Raw genomic sequence first — 21,705 nt, 5'->3', positions numbered from 1 at the left:
CTTTTGCCTCCTGCTTCTGTATATCCCCCTGCATAGATGAGTAAATGTTCTGGTTTGTGGGCTATTTTCTTAGCCAGTAAAGAAAGATTATTTGGTTAAAAATATGCTGTTGGAGACAGATGCTCATGCTACAGAATTTTTATCATAAAGTTTAAAGTGAATCCTAAATGTAATAAAGAATAAAAGAAGGGAGGTGCCATGTATCACTATTTATGGCATTATGGTAATTACCCTTCCAAAGCAGATTTTTAATTTGCACCCTGCTAGAGTTGTTGACTTTAATTTATAATCCAATAAGCCTATAGATTGTTGCTCAAGGCAGGCATGTTATAGCAGGCCAAACCTAATAATTTAGAAGCAGTTTAGTAAGCTCAATAACATCTACAGTGCAATTGCTTTTATGGGCTGGTTTATCCCATTTGGCGCTACCTTGTTTTGTTTCTAGTGTGCCACTGTCTTCTGAATTTATTGCTGCAAACCAAGAATAGCTTGTCTAAATTCTCTAGATGGGGGGAAATGAGCCTGTCCACGTGGTGATAGGACTTGCTTTCCAACATCTCTGTGCTGGAGAGAGGCGACTCTGAGAGGAGACTCTTAGGAATATATGCGAGATGATGGTGATGAAAGGGATGCTTGTGTACACGTCGGAGTGGGCTAATTTCTGCCTTGATTTATGTGTGATCCTTTTTCTCTGTAAGTTCGTTGGCTGACAGAGCAGACCTTCCTTTGTTGCTCTTGAATGCTTTCTGGGAAGCAGCTTGGGAGAAGAAACTCCTGGGAATTTTTATGTTAAAGTGAGCAAAAAGTAGGACAGGAGTCTTTGTGCTCTGTAGGGAGCACGGCCAAAGCTTTTAGTCACCCAGACGGCATGGCTGTAATATCAGTTGAGAGCCTGGAGATGGTCAAGATGCTTGTGTTATTCACAATCCAGTGCAGGGGAGACGTCTGCATTATGCTTGAGGAATACAGCCCTTGAATGATCTGAAATTCAGAGAAGGGTGGGACTAGTTTGGCTGAGCCTGGATGAATGAGGGCATGAACCTTGCTCTGAAGTCACGTCCTGTTGCTTTCAAAGCTCTTTGGGGATGTTTAGCCCTTGCAACCAAGTTTTGTGAGCGCAGGGTGTCTGTGTGAGTCCTGCGGATCCCAAGTCCGTAGCTGGTGCAGGGATGGTGGTTTTTTAGATGCTGCTTTGCACCAAATGGAACGTCTGGCTCTCCTTTAGCAAGTGTTTAGTGATTCCAACCTAGGAAACCTCCCAAGTGATGGTTGTTTGAGGTATATACATAATAGTGTCTATTGAAAGGGTGAAGCTGAGATACTTGGAAGAAAGATAGGCTGCTCATACTGAGCCCTCCCATTGAAGGGATGCTCCATCTCAGTTGGAAGCTTTCACATTTAACTGTGTGCCTGGACTTCCCTGCATAGGACGGTGGAGTAGTGGGATGCTCAGCTCCTTACTCCACCAGTGCGAGCAACAGGTTAAAGAAGAAAGCCCCTTATTTTTTGCTGTATCAAGCCCTGTGACAAAGCAGAGATGAGATTTCAGTCAGTACTGACTTTGTATACTCCATTATTATCCAACCATACGCAAAAAGCATTTTTAATGTACCACAGAACTTAGTTTTGATAAAGCAGAGTTTGTTTTTTTAAATACCTGCCAGCAGAAAACTCAGAGTTCAACCTTCTTCAAGCTATTGTGTGATTCTGACATATTTATTTTATACTCTTTCTTGCATGACCCCAGGCAGCTACCGCATCTGCCTTGTGGTTTCCTACATACTCATCTGCTTGTGAAATGCCAATCACTGGGGAACACTGTATGCTAATAACTCCATTTTGCAGACAGCGTTAAGCATATCAAGGAGAAAAAAGATTTGGCCACAGGAATAAATCTATCAGTTCCTCTGAAGTCTAAATCATTCGCTGGAGGCCGCCTAATGCAGGCAATGTGCAAGGAGAGAGCTTCCGTCTGTCTGAGCACAACCCAAACTTCTGGGCAAGAGTTGGAGGACCACCACCAGTGAGGAGGAAGCACTGGAGGACCGTTCTCCCAGCCGTTCAAACGATTGCTGAATAAATACTTCCAGTGAATAGTCAAGTGGCACTGAGCAGAACTGAGTGCAAAATCGGGCTGGGCTGGTTCTGGTCTTAAGCTGCATTAACCCATGGGCTTTGGCTGAAAGGCGAGTGAATTTGGCTCATAGTTTCCCATTCATGCAACCTATGCCTTTGGGTATTTTGAAGCGAAGAGAGACCTTGTCGTTCCTTTATTGCATTTTTCAGGCATGGGTCTATCAAGCCAAATGGAGGTGGTGTGCTTGGATCTGTCTTGGAGTACATGATATGAATTGTGTAAGGGACCAGAAAGCTCGATCTGCTTGTTTAAATGGTCCAGCATCTGTTAGGTTGGAGAATTGGCTAAACTGGATATTTTAGCGCCCGTCTCTGGCAACAATTCTCTTGCTGGAAATACCAACATCCGTATGCAGTTCTCCCTGTGGGTTCCTAATTGGAGGTTTGGGAGGGTCACGTTCCACCTTTTTCCTGTCTCTTGCCTCCTGCAAGCTCAACTGTAAATTAGGTTGGGCTGTGGTCGCAGGCTGCCTCCAGGCTGCCGCCAGGTGATTTATTAACCCTTTTGTTGTTGTTGTTTGTCTGGCATAGTGGAATCGTTGCATTAGGCAGGACTTTTGGGAGGGTACTGGGCTGGAGAAATCAGTTCTGACATTTCCTTAATGGATGAACAATCGGCAGAAAAGCTTTGCTCATCAAAGATTCATGCCCTTTTGCTGGTGGAAAAAACGTTTCTAATGCCGGGCGGGAACTGGCTCCATCTTTTTATCCTTTCAATCTTTTGTGTTACTCCCAGGGCTACTGGCCATGGCCAGCAAATGCTTTGGGAAATGCCCCCTGTGATATGAGACGGATAATTGAAAATTCATCTGTCTTTCAGGGCCGGGTTGATGGTGCTAGCATTCCTTGAACTTTCAGCATCTAATGGAGATCATTTGGAGCTGGAATGTTGAGGGAGGTGATGGAAGAGCCTTTGCCTGAATAATTCAGGCAGAGTCTGAAGATGGGTGCGGAACAGCCCTGTGTTACTGGAAATCGCAGACCATGTGCATGTGATTGCTGGTCTGCTGTGCCTGTCGGGGAGATGGGGCTCGGGGCCACCTTGCTTCTGTGACCAAAGCTCACAGTTCAGTCTGTCTTTGTCTCTTCTTTGTCACGCGTTTCCTAATAAAACACAACCAGTTTGCTATTAAATGTGACAAGAAAATTCAAAAGATTGCATCCCTTAGGGAGGCGGGAGCTACTGCTTATTCTTAGCTTTAGAGCCATTGCTTTTCATTTTATTTGCCTTTTCTGATAGCTGCAGCATGTTTGGTACTGGAGTAAGTCCAAGGCGAGTCTCCTCTGGAGCTTGTAAACTTAAAGAGCAGACCCACCTCCTGCCTCTGCGCTTCCTTGCCTGGTTTTGGATAGGAAGGAACAAAGAGTCCTTGTGTCTCTCTGCAAAATACCTGTCATATTCTCTTAGTTTATTTGAAGCATTAATAACCTGATGGCTGAAGAGTGATTTTTACCAGGTCTATAAAAAAGTTGGAAATACGGCTTTGCGTATGCTACATTTAGAAGTTCCATCAGCCCAACTGAAATGGGAGCTGAGGTGCCGTAGATAATTTGGATATTTCCTGTGACAAAGAAACCTGGATTGTTTGGACGGGCGTCCTGCAGGCAGACAGTTGACAGCCGCGTGTTTGGCTGTGGGTTTGTAAGTCCGGCTTTACTTTTCCATTACCCTGTGCTTTGTGTAGGCAATGCTGGCTGTATTGTTAGTATGAACAATAAGCAGGCCATAAGCAGGTGTCTTATACCTAACATGCCTTGACAGAATTAGTTGTAATTATGAACCGTGACTGCCGTAGCTATTAATTGAAATATTAGGCATCCTTTCCTCACCAGCTGTTTCTTGCTCAAAAAATGTGGATGCTCTGAGATGCACTGAAGAGCTTGGGGCCCCCAAAAGCCCAGCTAGCAAGTGAGGGCAGAACTATGGCCTGCTAGACCATTCATCCCCTAAAACATCTCCCTCAACAATACAGTCTTCTACTTAGTGATTTTGATGTCAAAGCCCACAGAGGTGACAGATGCCTTTTCAGTGACTGTGCGGATAACCTTCCTGCTGTGGGTTTTGTTGCACAAGCAATTATACTCTTGCAGGGAGGAGAAATGGTTTGGAAAGCTTTTTTGGGGGGAGGCAAAAATTAAATTAATGAAAAATACATTTTTTTTTTTTTCCTCTTTACCATGCATTTATCTCCCCTCATTATTCCTTCAAGTCCAAGATATTTGTCATGGTCTGAACAGAGTAGGGGGAGAAAAAATTGCTTCTGATGGCAATGTGGTCAGCAGCCCGTAGAGCATCTTGACTGTCTGCCAAGGTTCCCTTCCACTGTGTAACAAGAAATAGATTGAAGAGCTGATTTTAAACTTCTGAAGTGGAAAAGAAAAAAAAGCCTGTGGCAACCTGCATGCCCACGCTGGCTGCTCGGACTGTCTGCAAGGGTCTTTCATTTGAGGAAAGTACCTGGAAGGGTGTCCATGTATTGAGCTGTTAATGCCTGGATGGGTTTCATCTCCCTGCTTCTCTCCTGCCACTTCCACTGAAGTTTTTATTAAGGACAAGATACCTAATGAGGGTTTCTTTTGACTGTTTTAATGCCTACCTGGGAAGGGTTGCTGGATGCAAAGGCTTGAGCTGATCCCTGGAAACTCTAGATATTGAGTCCTACTATCCCTTGCCCTGGTGCTCCAGCTTCTACGCTTGTATGTCGAGGATGTTACTGGCCTGTCTGCCGGGTTACCTTATGCCTTAAGGAGCTTTGTAGAGACCACAGCTTACTGTGGATTAATTGGGATGGAAAGGGAGCGGTACCCTCCGATGGACGTGGCAGCCTGTGGCCATTCCCCGAGGTTGTGCTGGGACAGCTGGGCTGACACCCACCACCGCTCAGATCATGGCCTTGTCTCTCCTGGTGTCCAGCAAGATAGAATAAATTAATGCCATAGGAGAAACAACTTTATTCCCATTAATCACAATGGGGAGGGCTAATGAAAGACCAGCCAGATGAATTGTCTGGTTCAGCTTTCTGAAAGAGGAGAGAGAAGATGGTATACCAGGATCTGAGCTGCAGGGGTGGGGTGTTGCTGTGATCCCCTCCTCTCCTTTCCCCCTCTTGTTTGCGTAGCTTCATGGGTTGGGTTCTCCTCCTGCAGCTCTGATTCACAGCAAGGGGCTCAACTCTCGGGAAAGTGCCGTTGCCTGCCTGTCTGGGTCCTCCACGAACTGGAGGTGGGTTTTATGGGCTGCAACGCAGTGCCTAGTTGATGAAAACCGGCGTAAAGTGGCAATGCTTGATCTGCTTTCCCAGCCCACTCTGTGCAGGGAGGAGGTGGCACATCCACGAAACGCTGGTGCAGGCAGAGCCCTGCAGCTGTCTGCCTCTGCAACTGCACCCTTTCTCCCTTAGCTGCAAAAATCAACATTTACACCCAGGGGGGCCAGCCCTGCTCTTACTGAGCCGTTTGTCAAATATGCTCACAGCGTTTTTGGCTCCTCTATAAAGAAGTCTGGTTTTATGCCTATAAAAGCAACTTTGTGAGCAGTTAATTTTTTTTTTAAACTCGTGGACAGTTGAGGAAGTGAGTAATGAATATATATATGTATTAGTCTTCTGGACATTTTAAATCTGTGGTAGTGTAGGGGAGAGCTCAAAGTCTGCTGTTACTTCTCACGGAGGGTGGATTGTGGCTTGACTGATGTCAAGGAAAGATGTTCCTTTGCTCCATGAGAAAGCTGGTGAAGGATCATTGAATGCAGGCTTTATACCTTGGTACGATGCAGGTTGTGCCTAATTTTGGGCTGAAGCAAATGGCTGCCTTAGTCTCTTCCATAGCGGGAGAGAGGTTGTGTGTGGTTTTGGTAGGAGTATCTTTTGGGATGGTATTGCTGACACTGCGAGCAGTGCCTGTGTCATGGTCTATTCCTGGGCTTGGAAATATTTTTTATTAGCATCTATCCTAGATGTGAAGCCAAAAGCCATGTTGTTTGTTGTCTATAAAATCCCAGGCTACAAGACAGTGATGCTTTGGGAATTCTTTCCCTGCATACTTCCCCGAGCTGTTTTTCCTATGCACGGTATCTGTCTGGTCCATCCGTCTCCTGGCCAGAACAGCGGCTTTATCTCCAACTTGCTAAATATCTATGTCGGGTTGTGCAAAGAGATTGTGTGAAAGCAGGTTCCTCATGCAAAATGTCCAGTGTCACATAGGAGAGCTGCAAGATTAGCACTTTTGGCTGGCACGTTTTACAACCAAAGAGCAGTAAACCAGGAAAAATCTTGAACTCTGACTGTCTGGGTTATTTTCAGTGTGAGCTCTTTTGAACTTCCAGCAAATGTCCTCTTCAGGTTAGCTTCTTAAAGGAGAGTGGAAAGTCAGGCTGGCCGTGATGCTGCTTTGAAAAAACTCTCGAGTACAGCAAGGTACAGAAACAGTGGTGTGGCAGACTTGCTATTTCTGCGACACCTTCCACTGGAGGACTTGAAGTGCTTTAATCAATGTGCAGCTCTTGATAAGAAGGATAATTATTTCTGTTTTTACAGAGTGAGAATGAGAGATTAAAATGCCTTTTCTGAAATTGCAAACAATTTTATGGCAAGGAAATGAACTGAGCTTTCTCTCCAAAGAGCATCCTCCCAGCGTGCTTTGGTTGTCTCCAGGGGTACCCACTGGGCATCCCAGCAGAAATGTTAAGTTTGCTCTGATTCTGGAAAAGTGAATCGTTAATGTCCCTCCCCTGGGGGCTCTGTACCTTATCTCACTTGCGATGTCCTCTGCTCATTGCGTGTCTTTGCGCTTTTGCTGCAGATGGTCATACGGTAAATAAGGAGAAGAAAAATAGATTTAATTGGGCAGTACCGTTATTTTGGGATTTGAACAGTCATGTGCCGGCCTGCCTTTGGAAAGCACCAGGAGACAAAGCAATTGCAATGCCTGTTACAACACATGCATAGAGCAGTGGGGCTCTTGCTCCTGCTTAAAACAGGATGGAAACGACTTCTTTTGTCTGCAAGTTGGCCGCCTGCATTTTAGTCATGGTGATGGGTAGTGAAAGGAAATAGCTGCAGGGGAATCTTGTGGCTTCCCTCTAGACAAGCGTGGCAGAATTGTTGTTATATAATTTGAATTTGCTATGCCAGAATTATAAACATCACAGAAAACGCCCAATTGCAACAACAGTGATGTGTGATTTGTCAGAGCTGCTGGAAAGTGGAAAGGGGACCTTGCGTAAGTCATATCTTCAGCTTCTTTGCTGCAGCTTTTATTAGCCAATAATTTTTGCTTACTGTCATCATCATTTTTCTGCCTTCCAGACATTGATTTCTGAATAACACAAACATTAGATATCTACTGCTTTATAGCTTCCGTTGCTGCTGCCCTCAACTGGGGTCCAGCGGACCCATCAGGCAGGATAGCTGGATAGTCTGCCCTTCCAAATGCCGTTTTTAAGCTGTTGTCTCCTGTTAGTTGAGACCCTGATGGAAAGAGAAGAGCTTATGTGGACTTCCACGTGAGAAAATGTTCTGGCTTGCCTTTTGGCACCGCTTTTGGCGATGCTCCTGGTTTAGCTTCCTTCTTCTGCATCTGCTGGTGGGGGCACGGTCCTCTCTGCAGGTGGAGCAAAATGACCACTGCGAGAGAAGCCTGGCTTTGGGGATGGCAGATTTCACGTGCATTAGCCCGTCCCCTTGTCTGGAGGTACCACGTGTTGGTATCTGTTGTTCGTATGAAGCAGGGAGCCAAGCAGGATTTTCCTAGACCCAAACGGAGTCTAACTGGGAGTGGGATACAGGACCCCTTTCAGATCGCCACTGCCAGGGTGGGCTGCCTGGTCATTCTGCGAACGGCTGGTCCTGCTTTCTGTGCATCTCTCCTTTTGATTCCTTCTCCTTTCAAGTTGAAGGCTATTTATCTTTGCTTTTGAGGGAAGGTGGAAGACCTCATATTAATATCAAGAATGGCACCCGTTGCCTCTTTAACTGTCAGGTGTTCGTCTTCCAGCACTGGCTGGTGATGCTCTTACCCTTTCAACCAGCAAAGAAATCCTTGGGGGCTTTTTTTGTGCCAAACATCATGACAAAGTGACATGTTTAGTGTTGGTTTGCAGACGTTTGCTGCCAAGAGTAAGATGCAGCAAGGGGAATAAATTGTCCAAGAATCAGCTTACTGGCTGTTTCTTCTCCCAGTCTAGTCCTTTGCCCTTGAACCCATTTGACATCTGTACCAGACTATTTGGGATAAGACTATTTGCTTTGAACCAGAACAATTTACAAGAGAATTCCTGTAAACACTCCCGCAACACAGTAATTCTCTTTAGGGATAAATATTCAGTATTTATCCTGTCTGCCATTCTTCCTAATGAAAGCCATGCTTATTAAACTCATAAACTCATAAGAGCAAAGAGCTGGAGGCACGTCAGAGCCTGGGATTAGACTGAGCTGGACAAACTGCAAAAGCAGTCTGGGGCTAGGACAGAAATAGGATCAACAAAGGCTAATGCAGAGCTTTTTTCCTCTGGCGTGAGTGATCTGTTGAGATGCAGGGTGGTTGGGCCGTAGCTTTGCTGAAGGTGTGTGGTGTTTTTAATGACTACATCCTTTTCTAGGCCTGGTATAGGACCCATCTAGCCAAATGTCCTATTTCTAACCGGGGCCAGAAGCAGACAGCTAAGGAAAGACCTTCCAAAACCCCCAGGATGTGCACAAAGTGATCCTCCTCCTGGAAATCAGTTTTTCTGAGCTTTCTTGAGTAAGGGGTGGTACTGAGGCTGTTAAATTTAATAGCCTTCATTGGCTCTATTCTTAGTTAACTTACGTAGTCCTTTTTTATTAAACCTATTTTTAATCTTAAAACCCATTGCCCCAGGATGTTGGTGCTTTAATTAAAGTGAACCATAAGCTGAATGCAAGTCAACAACATTATGTGCCTGCAAAAAGGACTATCATGAGACTGGAATGCGTTAGCAGGAATAAAATCCTCAGGAGGCATCGAGCATGCGGTCCTCCTGCTGCTTGATGCTGATGAGAGCTCAGCGGGGATGCTGTGCCCAGCAAGGTGCTCCACTTCAGGCAAGGCTTGGACCTTATCTAGTTGGTCTGGGCAAGAGCGATGGGCTGCGTTATTATTTTTTTTTTCCTAGATGAGCCTCATCAGTAGAGACTGAAAGAGCTGGACCTATTTAGACTAGAAAAGATAGCTGCCTCCCTTCACCCTCCAAATATGCAAATTGTTGGGTAAGGAGAAAGGGAATAGCGCCTCATTAGCGTCAGTAATAGGTTTGTAATACTCGAATCTTTCCATTAGTATGGGCAGAAACACTGGGTATCTCTGGTTATGTTGTTTGCGAAAGATCCAGTAGATTAAAACCACATTGTCAGGAGCTGTGGGAGTAAATCATGCTGCGGGGGGTAGATTGGGGAACCCCTATCACTCTGTGCTGTTTTCTCATGAATCAGAGGCTCCCAGGGGATTTTTCTGTTTACCTCTGCGCTGAATGAAAGCCGGAGGATGTAATTGCAGGAGGCAGGGCTGGTCCAGGGCATTATTATTACTGCAGAAAGTCCCCTGGGGCCACTAATAGCCAGAAACAGCCCTGGCTCCAGCTGTGCACCGTCTCTGGAACGGCGCAGGAATTCCCGCTGCAGCGCCGTCGAGAGTTGGCAGCATTTTTTTGTGATGAATGCGGCTGCTGGGATGTGGTTAGGTGCTGCCTCTGTTCAGTGAAGTACACCTGGAGAGAAACTGGTCCTCTGTAATGGCAGAGTGTGGGGGGGAAAGAGGGGCAGGCAAGTATGGGTTCTCCCCTAGTTTGGATACCTTTATCCCTTTTCTTGCTGTCTGGGCAAACAAAACTGCCCGATGGCTCCTCAACTTCGCAAGGCTGCAAGCCCTGAAGCCTGCAGGGAATTAGCAGTCCTGCCTGACGAACCTTTCTGGTTGTGTTTTTGGAGGCTGGGAGCCGAGGTGTTTTACAAAGTGTAATAATGTTATTTTTAGAGATTTGGCTCTCTTTTTGTTGCATCTGTTGATCTACAGTTCAATTACGGCGGCCCCAGCAGGAACGCATATTTCAATAATATGTTCTCTGCCACTTTCTTTGACCTGCTAAATTGAATTGTAAATGGAGCATGTCACAGCTCAGAAATCTCCATTCATGGTCTTCTCTAACAAAGTGTGCAGAGAGCTATTAGCCTAGTCTTTACAATAATCAAATAAGATATGTCTGAGATGTGCAATGACTTACTTTAGGAAGCATCTGGTTAGCTATTGAAGCCTCGGCAGCCAGAATGGCAGGAATATTTTTTTCCTTCTTACTTCAGATCTATTGTCTGTTAGATCCAATTTCTCCTCCCCCCCCCCCCCCCCCCCTTATTTATTTATTGGCATATGCTTCTTATGCAAGACCACAGCGTGTTACCTTGGAGTAATGAATCAGCCAAAACCTTTGCAGTGTTTACGAAGTGGCCGGACTGGCTCAAATGGGTTGTGTTGATAGATGTATCCTTCCAATTAGTCCATCTCCTGCCTGGAGAAGGCTGTAGCAAATGGAAAAAAGTCCCCTACCTTATGAGATTCGAAGTACTAAACAAAGATGGGGAGGAGAGAGAAAGTTGAGGATGAAGAGTAAAAAGCAAGAGCTGGAGAATGTGTTCGAGTGGAGTTTTGCACCAGATGTTCGTGGTCATGGTTGTTAGATGGAGATAATGAAGCCTTTGGACAGATTACAAAGTACGATGAGAGCAGACTGATGCACTGTGGAGTCCCGCAGACTGCTGCCTACGCTCTCTTGGATTCACGAGTCTTAAATCCAACAGAAGGATGAAAGGCTCATCCCTCTGCAGCCTGTTCAAGGTGAGGGAATTGAAGCCCAGGCGCCTTGATTCTGTTCCTGACGTACGTAAGGTCTGGTAGGTCACCATCTGCTAGTCAAAGATATTGATTTGCTCACTTAAATGCTTCAGATCCTTGGAGCGCAAGGTACTTTCCCTTTGTTACATCCCTCTGCGATATGAGATTCAGCTATTGGATGTACTCTCGGCAGCGAAGGCTGATTGCATCCCGGACTCTAATAGTGACAGTGCAGCCAGCAGCTTGAGGGATGTGGGTTTTCCTCTCTGCTGACGCTTGAGAGACCACGTCTGAGCCCTGAGTCTGGTTTGGGGCTCCCTAAAACCAAGGCAGGCAATGACGGAGGGAAGCGAGCCCAGTGGGGCCACCAAACTGGTTGGAGCTGGAGCCTGGGACGTACGAGGAGAGGCTGAGAGCTGGGGTGTGCGGCAGGAGAGGGGAAGGGGGGACCTTGCTGCTCTCTGCAGCAATCGAGGGGGCGGCTGCGGAGAAGACGACGGCTCTTGGCACGAGGCAAGGGACACAAGCTGCCTCAAGGGAAATTCCCGACAGACAGTAGGGAAGTTTCTCCCCACGAGGGTGGTCAAACCCTGGAGCAGGAGGCAGAGGAAGGTGGGAATTTCCATCCTCGGAGCCATTCGAACCTTGCTGGGACATCGCCCTGAGCAACCTGCCCTCAGCTGGCCTTGCTTCGAGTGGGCGTTTGGAGCAGAGCCTGCCAGAGGCCCCTTGCTGCCTCATTTATTTTATCTTTAAATGTTTATTGGGGTCTGCATTTGATCTCTGAGACTGATCAGAGCTAATGAGCTCAAAATCAACTGGGGTGGAAAACTGTTCATATTTATAGTACACAAGTCGCTGTTTTAAGGATTATGCGTTCACATACCATGAGTTATTAATGAAACTTTGTAATTTCACAGTAGGAACTGAAGTATTGTGTATGCTGATAAAATGCTCCAGCTGATATTTGTTCTTGTTTATCCTCAGTTCCCAGTTCTAATGGGTGCAGCTGGGAGATGTAGTCATCTTTCATCTTCAGCGATGATTTAATAACTTGCTTGAAGAAGATTTTCTTTTGTTTGTTCGAATGAGGTCCAATTGGGTAATCCGGAAATGAAGCATCATGCCATCAATTTTTCTTTTGTATTCATTGGATAAATGTTAGCTTGCCTCCTTTCTGCTCTAAGCTAATACTGATAAATGCCTGCAGGAAATTGATTCTTGAAAATGTCAGAAAATACTGTCGTGAAGACTCACTAGTAAAATCTTCATTGTATCTGGGAGTAAATTTAAACAACCTGAAAACACACTTGAGTAATGGTGGTGCACCAGTTTGAGTCCAGCTCTTGTATTTGCTCTTGAGGTAGACAACAACATCCATTTATTTGCTAAAGGCAGGTGCCTGGGCTGGTGCGTATTTAGGGACACAAGGATGGCGTGCACTGCAGGAAGATAAAATACCTTTTCTGTCTTACTGAATTTGCAAGTCTCAGGGCCTGGTTGTATTGGATATCTCTGTGAATGCTGTCTGAATGTGAAGCCTTCAGCACAGACGTTTACAGTGTCTTGTGGCAAAATGATAAATATCTTGTGGCAGGGAGATGGAGATGAGATTCATCCACAGGTCGCCCACCTGCTCTGGTTAACGTAGCTTAGCTCTTCTGCAAGCTCTGCATTTAAACCGGTTGGTGCTTTCTTCTGGGGTGAAGGCTTGGATTTAAAAGGAGCGATGGGAGGAGGAGTGTTTAGATGTAGTGATGGGGCCAAGAGCAGAGGAGGGATTCAGGGAGACCTCACCATAGCCTAAGGGAAGCCTCTGGACATCTGATCTGTGTGGAGCTATGGAGGTACGACCCTAATTTGTTTGAAGTTACTGCTCACTCTAGTGGTTTTGAAGTAATTCTAACAAAATCGAGTAACCCTGGTTTGTTCCTGGATGATACTTGCTTACAATTCTAAGGATCTGACCAGGGTGTATTAAATCAACCACTTATTTTATCAGTCTAAAATAGCTGTTGTCTAGAGATCCTAGTGCTGGCGGGGCAGAACGGATGTAGGATGGTTTTCCTCAACTATGGATGTGACCTGTGATGGGGAGAAGACTGGAGCCAAGAGAGCATGGACCCAAGGTTGAGTTGCATGCAAAGAAAAAGCAAATGAGATTGGTGGCTGGGGTTACGATAGGCTGGTATTCAACATGTATGTAACTCAGCGTGTAACATCACCTCAACATGTAACATCACCTCTCCAGACTTCTGGGTTTTCCCCTTTGACTTTTCCAAATTGCCCAGTTTGCAGCTGCAGTTGTTCCAGTAGCATGGCTGGGTGGGTGGAACTGGAGAAAGATGCCCACATTTGATTTTTTTTTTTTGTGTGTGTGTGTGTGGTCAGATCGACGTGCTGTTGTTCTCCATCTGCTTGTGCGTGTCCTGACCGATGTGCTGCCAGGTTCTGGGAGGGCTCAGTCTCTCTCCGGTTTCCTCTGAGCAGAAATTCCAGCCTCAAGCTGAGATGCCCTTCAGCAAGAAATTGCTTTAAAATATTATATTTCCTATAAAAGGCTTCTGTTTTTCACAACTGGAATTTTTCTGACAAAAAAAAGAGGGAGGGGGAAGACATTGTCAAAAAGCTTCTTCCTGCTCTAGTTTGATTTTTATTTACTTATTTAATTATTTTTAATGAATGAACAGGAGGTTTACTGTGTTCGGGAGACAGAGAACGGGTAGGGTCTGCCACCGAGACCGAAAGCCATGAATTCCCAGAGGCACTTTGACTTGAACAAGAGCCCTCTTCATGTCAGATGACTGGCAGTTCCAGCAACCAGTCTGTCCCTCTGCTCCTTCATTTCTAACTGGGCAGCACAAGCTCTGCTGGGAACATCTGCCACCTTGCGTGGGTCACCATGGTCCTGGCTCGACTGGTGGTATTTGCAGAGATGCTGGAGGGAGCAGGCTGAAAGTTGAGACCGTTTAGCACCCTTTGTACGCAAAGTTATCGTGAAAATCCTCTCCGGTCACGGGGAGTGGAGGTGGAACGTGTTTCTATTAATGTTGGCGGAAAGAGATCTGTGGGTTGGATGGTGGGGAGATATTCACACCGTCTAGTTGTAGGTGTTGAAAGTGAGAAGATGGTTTCAGAGGCTCTTTATATAGCCAGTGAAGAGGGCCAGCTTCCTCCAGAGCAAATGTAGATCATTTAATCAAAACCTTTGTTTGGAGCAAACCTTTGGTTGACTGTACATGGAGGCCGCTACAGCCTTATATATGCGTAGATAATAATTCTTCTCCGGGGTAGCTGTAGATAAATACACTTGCTATTTTTTCAGTGTGGAGCGACTTCCTTCCGCATTTTTTCGGTAGCTGGTTATATTTATTAGAAACAGGCTTAATGTCTCTGATCACAGAAACCTCTGACCAAAACACAGATCTTATCAGCAGGTGAAATGGAAAAATAATTTTAACTAACTTGTTAGGTTGGATTACTCTACACAATGTTTATTATAGCTCAGTCTTAATGTGGAGAAGCGAGTCAGATGTTTTTCTGGCTCTGGTTTGCACTGACTTTTTCCAAACATGGGACCGTGCAGCACTCAGTTTTTGCATTTGGAAAGCCAGATATTTTAAGAGGAAGGTTGAAAAAAGTACGTATTTAAAAGGAGGAAGGGGATCTCTGAACAGTTTTGGCACAATAAACCTCGGTTCTGCTCGAAGTAGCAATGCGACAGGGAGTCTGCTCTGCCAATAACATTTAATGACAAGTGATTTCCTGGTGCAGTGTGAAATAGAAATTAACAGCCAAGAGGAATGCAGAATTGAAAGAGAACTCAGTTTATCCACTTTCCTGAAATAATGAATCTAGCAATAAAAGATTTTTTGGTTCAAAGCCAGAGTGGAGGGAAGTGAATTGGAGTTTTTCTATTGATTTTGGTGTGCTCAACTGATCCTTTTTGCTGCCCTTCAGCCTCCCTGCCGTCACACTGTCTTTCCGTTTGGTAGCAAACGTTACCCATCTTTCCTGTCTGTGCTCTTCAAATGAAGGTTGGGTCTTTACATAGTGGTCTGTGGTGAAGGGCTTTTTTATTTTTCTTTTTTCTCCTTGCTCTGTGGTTTAGGGTTTTTGGCTTTTCTTTGTAAATGTTAGTGATCTTTCTTGATTTGAGGCCCTCCAGGCTAAGGGAGCTTTAAGTCTGAAGGGAATTAATAGTTGTTTGTTTCCCCCTCTCTTCTCTCTCCTTTTTTTTTTTTTTCATTTTGCTGTTTGAGCCCTTCTTTTGAAGAACTGTCTTCTGTTTTATTCAATGTTGTTAAAAGACCAAGGCACCTGTAGACCTGACTCACTTGAATTGTGAATGCAGGTTTATTCTTGTCTTTTTTTTTTAAGCCCCCTTACGCTCTCTGTGAAGGGTTTACATGGGGCGTTGTGAAAAAGAAAATTATGGTACCCCACTTGTTCCACTTATCTGACTTAACCTACTGTTTGGAAGAAGTTTGTTTCCTCTGACTGGATTCAGTGGTGCCTTAGTGTAAAGTTGTTAATGTTTCCTGGCTTTTAGTCTTTTAAAGAAAATCTCTCTTAATCAGGAAATCTGCTTTGGTGTGCATCTCCTTGCTTCCAAGCAACCACAGCCTCACACCTACATTTAAGGCCCTTTAGGCGAAATCTCGCTGTGGTTTCAGCTGCTGTGGGAGAGCTTTGGGCACCTACTGCCACAGAGGGTTTGACGTGAGCGTCGGCGCAATCCTCACGGTTGGATGCGAATCAAAAGGGGGACTGTAAAAAAAAAAAAAAAACCAAAAAAAAAACAAACAAAAAAACAAAAAACAAAACAAAAAAAACCCCCAAAAACCAAAAAATCCACAAAACTGTCTGTTTCCATTTGTGAGCTGCCATGATGAGCTATACTGGTATAAACTGGGGCGAGCTCACAGCAGCGGCATTGACTTCCTTCGCCGGAAAGCTTCCAGGGATGCACAAGTTGGACGGGACCCAACTTCGCCCACGTTGATGGATTGCTGGACTGCTGTGTGCTATGAGCTAATGGGTGGAGGAATGGAGCCCTAATCCATCCAGCGCCGGCATTTCCTCTCACCCGTTCACGGTTCAAAGCAGGCTTCTCTCCTTCCAGGTCATTTTGGAACTCGACGTCGCTTTTGGATGCCGGAGGCGGCGGGTTTGCTGCCGAGGGGCTCCTGCGGTTTTCTCCCGAGGTCAGGAGATGTCGGTGCATCTCAAGGGTGCAGGTCCGGCTGCTCGCTTGGGCTGAGCGACGGAGCTCTGCAGCGACCGCCGCGGGTGGACGAGAGGGTATTTCGGGACTGGAGTCAACTGGGGTGACTCCGGTAACTTCAACGAAGCAAAATGTTTATGCTCTGCTTCATCCGTAGGCTGCCAGCGAATCAGCCGGCTCTAGCCTTGGGTTTTCTTGGCTTTAATGGAGCAGACCTTGCGCCAGCAGTGTGCTGTCCCTTCTGAAAATGCAGCTTCTTCCTCCAGCCAGGCGCAAAGAAAGGGCGAGGGGGGCAGCTTAGCTCATTTCGCAGCATTTCAGTGACCTTTGGGGATATACGTAGGAGTAAATAGGCAATTTAATGTGGTTTCGCATGTTGTACCTCTCTGTTTTGCCTATATGCTCCCGGCAGGGCTTGGGACGTATTTTCTGATAGACCCAGATTAATTATAAAAATATTTAAACCTCAGGAAGAGGGGCACCTGTAAATGCAGTGACAGCCACTTCTGAGCAATGGAGTCTCACGCTGGGCAATCTTGATTTTTAACATCTTAAATGTTCCTTCTCTGTTCTAATTCTAAATCGCATTCTGTTTAGATCCTGATGCTGTGCTGACCTGCTTTTTGGGAAGATAACCGACAATTTGCTGATCTAAAGGCTTGATAAGGGTTCATCAAATAATTTGTCAAATGGACGCGGTTCTGGCTTCTCTAGAACGGCGCAGCGTTGAGTTGGGTTCACCCCATAATTCAGCAGGGAATAGCTGCGGCAGACGAACGTGCATTAGCTCTGCACGTGGCTAGTTTTGGCAAGCGATCACTTTCTAGTGACAGCCAGGGAACCTTCTCTAAATAAACTTTTTAAAAAGCATGGATTTGTTGGTTGAGGAATTTCTTTGGTTTACAAATGGTATTGCCTGAAGAGATGTCTTCCAGTGTTATGTGCATTCAGCTAGAAGGTAGAAATGGGTGAGAAATCTCATCGCTTCTAATATAGCAAGGTTGACTAAATTGTAATAGTCCCTGTAGGAGGGGTAGGTGGGAGTGTGTGTATGTAGGTGAATTTCATAATATCTCCTATAGATCTTACAAGAAATAAAATAATCTTCCGGAGCTGCTCTGCTTTCCTGCACCGCCAGTGCCAGGCGGTAAATAATGCTGCGGCCTTCGTCTGGGTTGGAGAGTTGCAGCAAAAGTGGCCAGAGCAGACTTCGGTTAGCCAAAACTAATCCCCAAATTGGAAAATCTCTGAAAACATGAATTTCAGGCCTGTTTCAAACAAGTAAGGTTAAAATTTGCAGCACAATAGCAGGTAAAATGTGCGAGCCAACTTCACAGTTGAATCACAAACGGGCTCTTTTGCGGCAAGTTCCTTTAATTTTTTTTTCTTTTTTCTTTTTTTTTTCCCATCATCCCTTACTTTGGAGTTGGTTATGTACCCCTGACAGGGTGGGAATTGGGGATGCACAAAAGTGGTGGAGAATGTGGATGAAATGCTGATTTGTTTGTTTGTTTTGTTTTGTTTTTCTTTAAGGATGCTGTGATTTAAAAATATTAGAAAATCACTGACAAACTGCAACTTGGTAACATGTCTGTCTTCATTTGTTTCCTTTTGGGGGCTCTTCCGATTATGTCTGTAGCTACTCTTGGAGTAAGAAATCTTACTCCCGTTGCTAGAAGTGGCCGCACAATAGACCTGAGATCACAAGCACAGTGGTATGTGTAAGATGCCTGTATTTGAAAGTGCTTCTGCAGTGCAAAATCTTCAACCTGTGCCCGATCCTTTAAAATATTCTCACTTCAAAGTCACTTTTCTTATTTTAATTGATACTCTCTCTATCCTTCTTTGGGCTGCGGCCATCTCGCTGGGTGTGCTCTGCAAAGATGTCTGTCTACCAGTTGGCTTTTTTTGAGGTTAACCGAGCGCATGGTACATGTCTTCTCTGGCCATTTAGCTGGAGGAAAAAGGTGACTCTTCATTTATTGTTTTCCTTTAAACTTAAATGTTGGTATAACGAGATTAATGCTGTTTTGTGCCATTCTGTAAGACATCATGGCTACCTCCACATTAGCGAGTAGTGTGGGTCGAGAGAAGAGGTTTGTGGAAGGACATAGTTGGTGCTGAGATCCCGACATCCATGGTCCCAGCATTTTGGAAGTGATGGTGTGCTCACTTAGGACTAGCTTGAATCTGGTCCTGTGGACTGAGTGCCCACTGGTAGTTGAGGTGCATTGGGTTCACTCCTGGAGCACATCATCTGGTTTAGCTTCGCCCAAAGCCCTTCAGTGATGTGAACCAGAACACAGAAAGCAGGACAAAATGGTGAGCTACTTCCCGAATGCATCCTGATAGGAATGAAGGTGCTAATGCAGATGTGCTTGGTCGGGTTCATTTACAGGACAATACTGCGTCCTGTGTGAGCGGGGCATGGTTAAGCTTAGTACAAGTAATTGGTAACTAGTGAGCATGTCCATCTTATCCCAGTGTGAAGAGGGAGAAACTGAAAGAGAAGAGGGGGGAAGGGAAAGTTTTCTAGAAGAACTGCCAAAAATTTCAGTACTGACATTCTTATAAAATCTCATGGAGCTGAAAATACGGATGGTTTTTCAAGCACCTTCAAACTTGCTAGTGGTTCTGCCTGAATTTCTGTAGGTGAAGTGGCATGGTTTCCTCCACCTACTTGTGGCTGTGATTGAGCGATGGGGATGACATGATTTTAAGTCTTTATTTTTGGCAGTAGAGGCTTGAAGCTGTTGCACGTTGCAGATTTCACCTTGCTTTAAAGCGTGTGGGAGCTTGCAAAGCAGGGGCCTGTAAAGCTCTTCTGATGAGGGGCTATTGGAGGGAGGTTTTACGGGACCCAGGCTAAATCCAATATATTGTGCATGTAGGTTGAGATTCTGGTTCGGTTTGTGCTGAATAGCATCAGTGGTGCTGGGAAGATGTTCCCTGTTCTTCCAAAAGCCCACCCAGAACTGTGCTTGAACTCACTGAAGTGTGTCAACCCTTGAAGAATTTGACTGGGTTTTCAGAAAAGCAGTCACGCAAATATATCTGGCAAGTGCACCATCAAGGACAGACCAAAAATAGGTTTTGGAGAGCTTGACACAAGCTATGCTACTTGCATGTAAATGTGTGTGTGGGGGTAATATATACATATACTCTCTAAGCTCATGGCAGAGCAGTTTGGCCATGTGGTTTTGAATGTACTCAGTAGTTGCACCGTAGAAGTCTGTACCTCTTTCTGTTCCCTTTTGCCCCATATATCTGGAGCAAAAGGCCCCTGATGGGACTTAGGCACCTGCTGCTACTGAGGTTTGAAAGAAGTTGGCTAACAAACTTGAGCTGAGCTTAAAAAAATGTTTTAACCATAACCCCAGCCAAGAATTAGAAATTTCTAGCAGAAAACATCATTTTTTTTGGCGCAGCAAAAATTAAATAATTCCAACCCTTTTTATTGCTTTCTTTTTCTTTTGGCACTTCTTGTAAGACGGAGCATACAAGGAAGAGCTGTATCACAAGATTGGTATCCAGGGTGCTGCATGATGAAAAATAGTCAATACACAGTTGAGTAAATAGCTTCAGCCCTTAAGATGGAAAGGGAAGGCAAAGAATAGTAGTGTTTCTTATATCACCAAACCAGTGTTTATATTGGTTACGCTGTTTTGCATAATTGAAAAGCCATGAGACAGTTCACTAGAGAAAAGGGCATTTTCAAAAGAGATTAATGCTGTGCTCAGGGTCTGGAAGGAATTTATAGTAGTGGAGTTGTTCATACACTTTTTCAATTTTCATCCTTTCTTGCTTATTCTGGGAAGAGAGGATTCATTTGAATATTTTCCATAAAGAATTTATTCCAGTGTTTTTTTCCAAACAGACTGGATGCTAGTTGAAACAGAAACATGTGTGGACTATTTAATGCCTGCAGAGTAAAACCAACAAGGAGCACGTGAAAATGGTGCTGGTTAGGGACAGTTTTCTTGCAACATTGTTCTTTACGTGGATATCCTTGTGGTTTGGGATTTTACCCATGCTATTGGACCAGGGTACTGACCAGATGTTTTAGGGATTTTTTTTTTTTTTTGGGGTGGTGGTGGTGGTGTGGAGTATTATTTGAGACATTCATCAAAACGAAATGTCAGCGCAAATCTCTTTCATTTGATGCTGGTGTGGTCTCTCCTCCTGCCATATTATTTGCAAAACACTTGCATATGTGGTGGTGGTGGGAATAAATGTTGCGGGTGGGTGGTTTGGCTCTGCAGGATCTGGGTGCCCTGGGGGAAGGAGTAAGGGTTCATATGTCTGCGTAGTAGTAGCATCACTAACCTGCTGCGTAGTCTTTGCCATGTGAGAACTACTCAGTCATTTAGGCTGAACCAATGAGAGAGTAAGATGCCCAGATGCATCCCTCACATGTGAATGGAAAAGTTAATTAAAAAATTGCCTCAAGAGAATGCAAACCAAAAAAACAAACCCCCAACCAAACAAAACCACCAGTTCTGTATCCAGAAATGCCCCCTCGTTCCACATGCCCTGAGAGCTGGAGAAATGCTGTCCCAGCCCTACATAAGATGGATGGATGTAAGTGACCCCTCTGCCCAGACCTGGGGACCAGGGGTGCATCTCCCACCTCCCCCAGGGCAGAAAGGTCTTAAATCTGCCCTTGCAAATGTCTAGTTACTCCATTCAACCTCAACAGCTTCTAGATGAGATGAGGGAGAGGATGGGGCACTGGTCCTGAAAGAGGATAGTATTAACGCCGACTTACCTTTCCATCCGCAGTGGGAGCGCCTCTGGTTCCTCATCCTCACCTCGTCCTTCTTCCTGACCCTGGTCTGGTTTTACTTCTGGTGGGAAGTTCACAACGACTACAATGAAATCAACTGGTGAGTAGAGTTTCCCTGTTGCGGAGGGGCAAACCCTCAACAAATTTGGCTGCCGTCATACGCCTCTAAGAGCTGTTTGACGCTGCGTTGGATGTCCTTCAGATGGACTTGGTAATGATGGTAAAGGGAAGGCGAGGTGGGAGGTGAGGCTGAAGGAGACCTCCTGCCTCTTTTCACTGATAGATGTAACGTGTCCTCACGTCTCCATTGTGTGGCTGGAACGGAGCTTGGGGTAGGTGCGCTACCTGGTGAACAGCATTCGAAAACAGAAATGGTGCTGAAATCTTGTGGAAGCTTTTTGGTGGTTGTTTTGTTTGTTTGTTTCTATGGTTGGCTGGTTTTGGAGGTGGCTAAGGAATTTGGCTGCAACTTTCCACAAAATCGAAATGACGGAAATTCAGCCTGAGGAAGACACGGGTGTGGAAAATTTTGCAAAGTTGGAAGGAGCTGAAAACAAGCTTTCCAGTGGGATGTGCTGGGGAGTTTAAGGTATTGCCAGCTCCCCCCAGTGCTGGAAATTATTCTTCTTTTTACTGTCTCAGCAGCATCTTAAAACATTTTGATAGTCCCTTGGGCTCTCTTGTAACCAAACTGCTTTGACATCATCTTCTTGTC

General features: G+C 45.2%; 1 protein-coding gene across 2 annotated transcripts in view; it reads left to right on the top strand.

Annotated features, from left to right (window-relative positions):
- The window catches only part of GDPD5 (glycerophosphodiester phosphodiesterase domain containing 5), a 168,390-nt gene that overhangs the window by 98,057 nt on the left and 48,628 nt on the right, over positions 1–21,705 (top strand). For both annotated transcript variants that reach the window (XM_075050253.1, XM_075050255.1), the window contains exon 3: positions 20,987–21,090. In XM_075050253.1, coding sequence (XP_074906354.1) covers positions 20,987–21,090 — 104 coding nt within the window. The remainder of the gene's footprint in view (positions 1–20,986; positions 21,091–21,705) is intronic.

The sequence above is a fragment of the Buteo buteo genome, chromosome 18 (genome assembly GCF_964188355.1).
Source record: "Buteo buteo chromosome 18, bButBut1.hap1.1, whole genome shotgun sequence".
In the NCBI taxonomy this organism is placed as follows: domain Eukaryota; kingdom Metazoa; phylum Chordata; class Aves; order Accipitriformes; family Accipitridae; genus Buteo; species Buteo buteo.
This window is presented reverse-complemented; position numbering and strand designations above follow the sequence as displayed.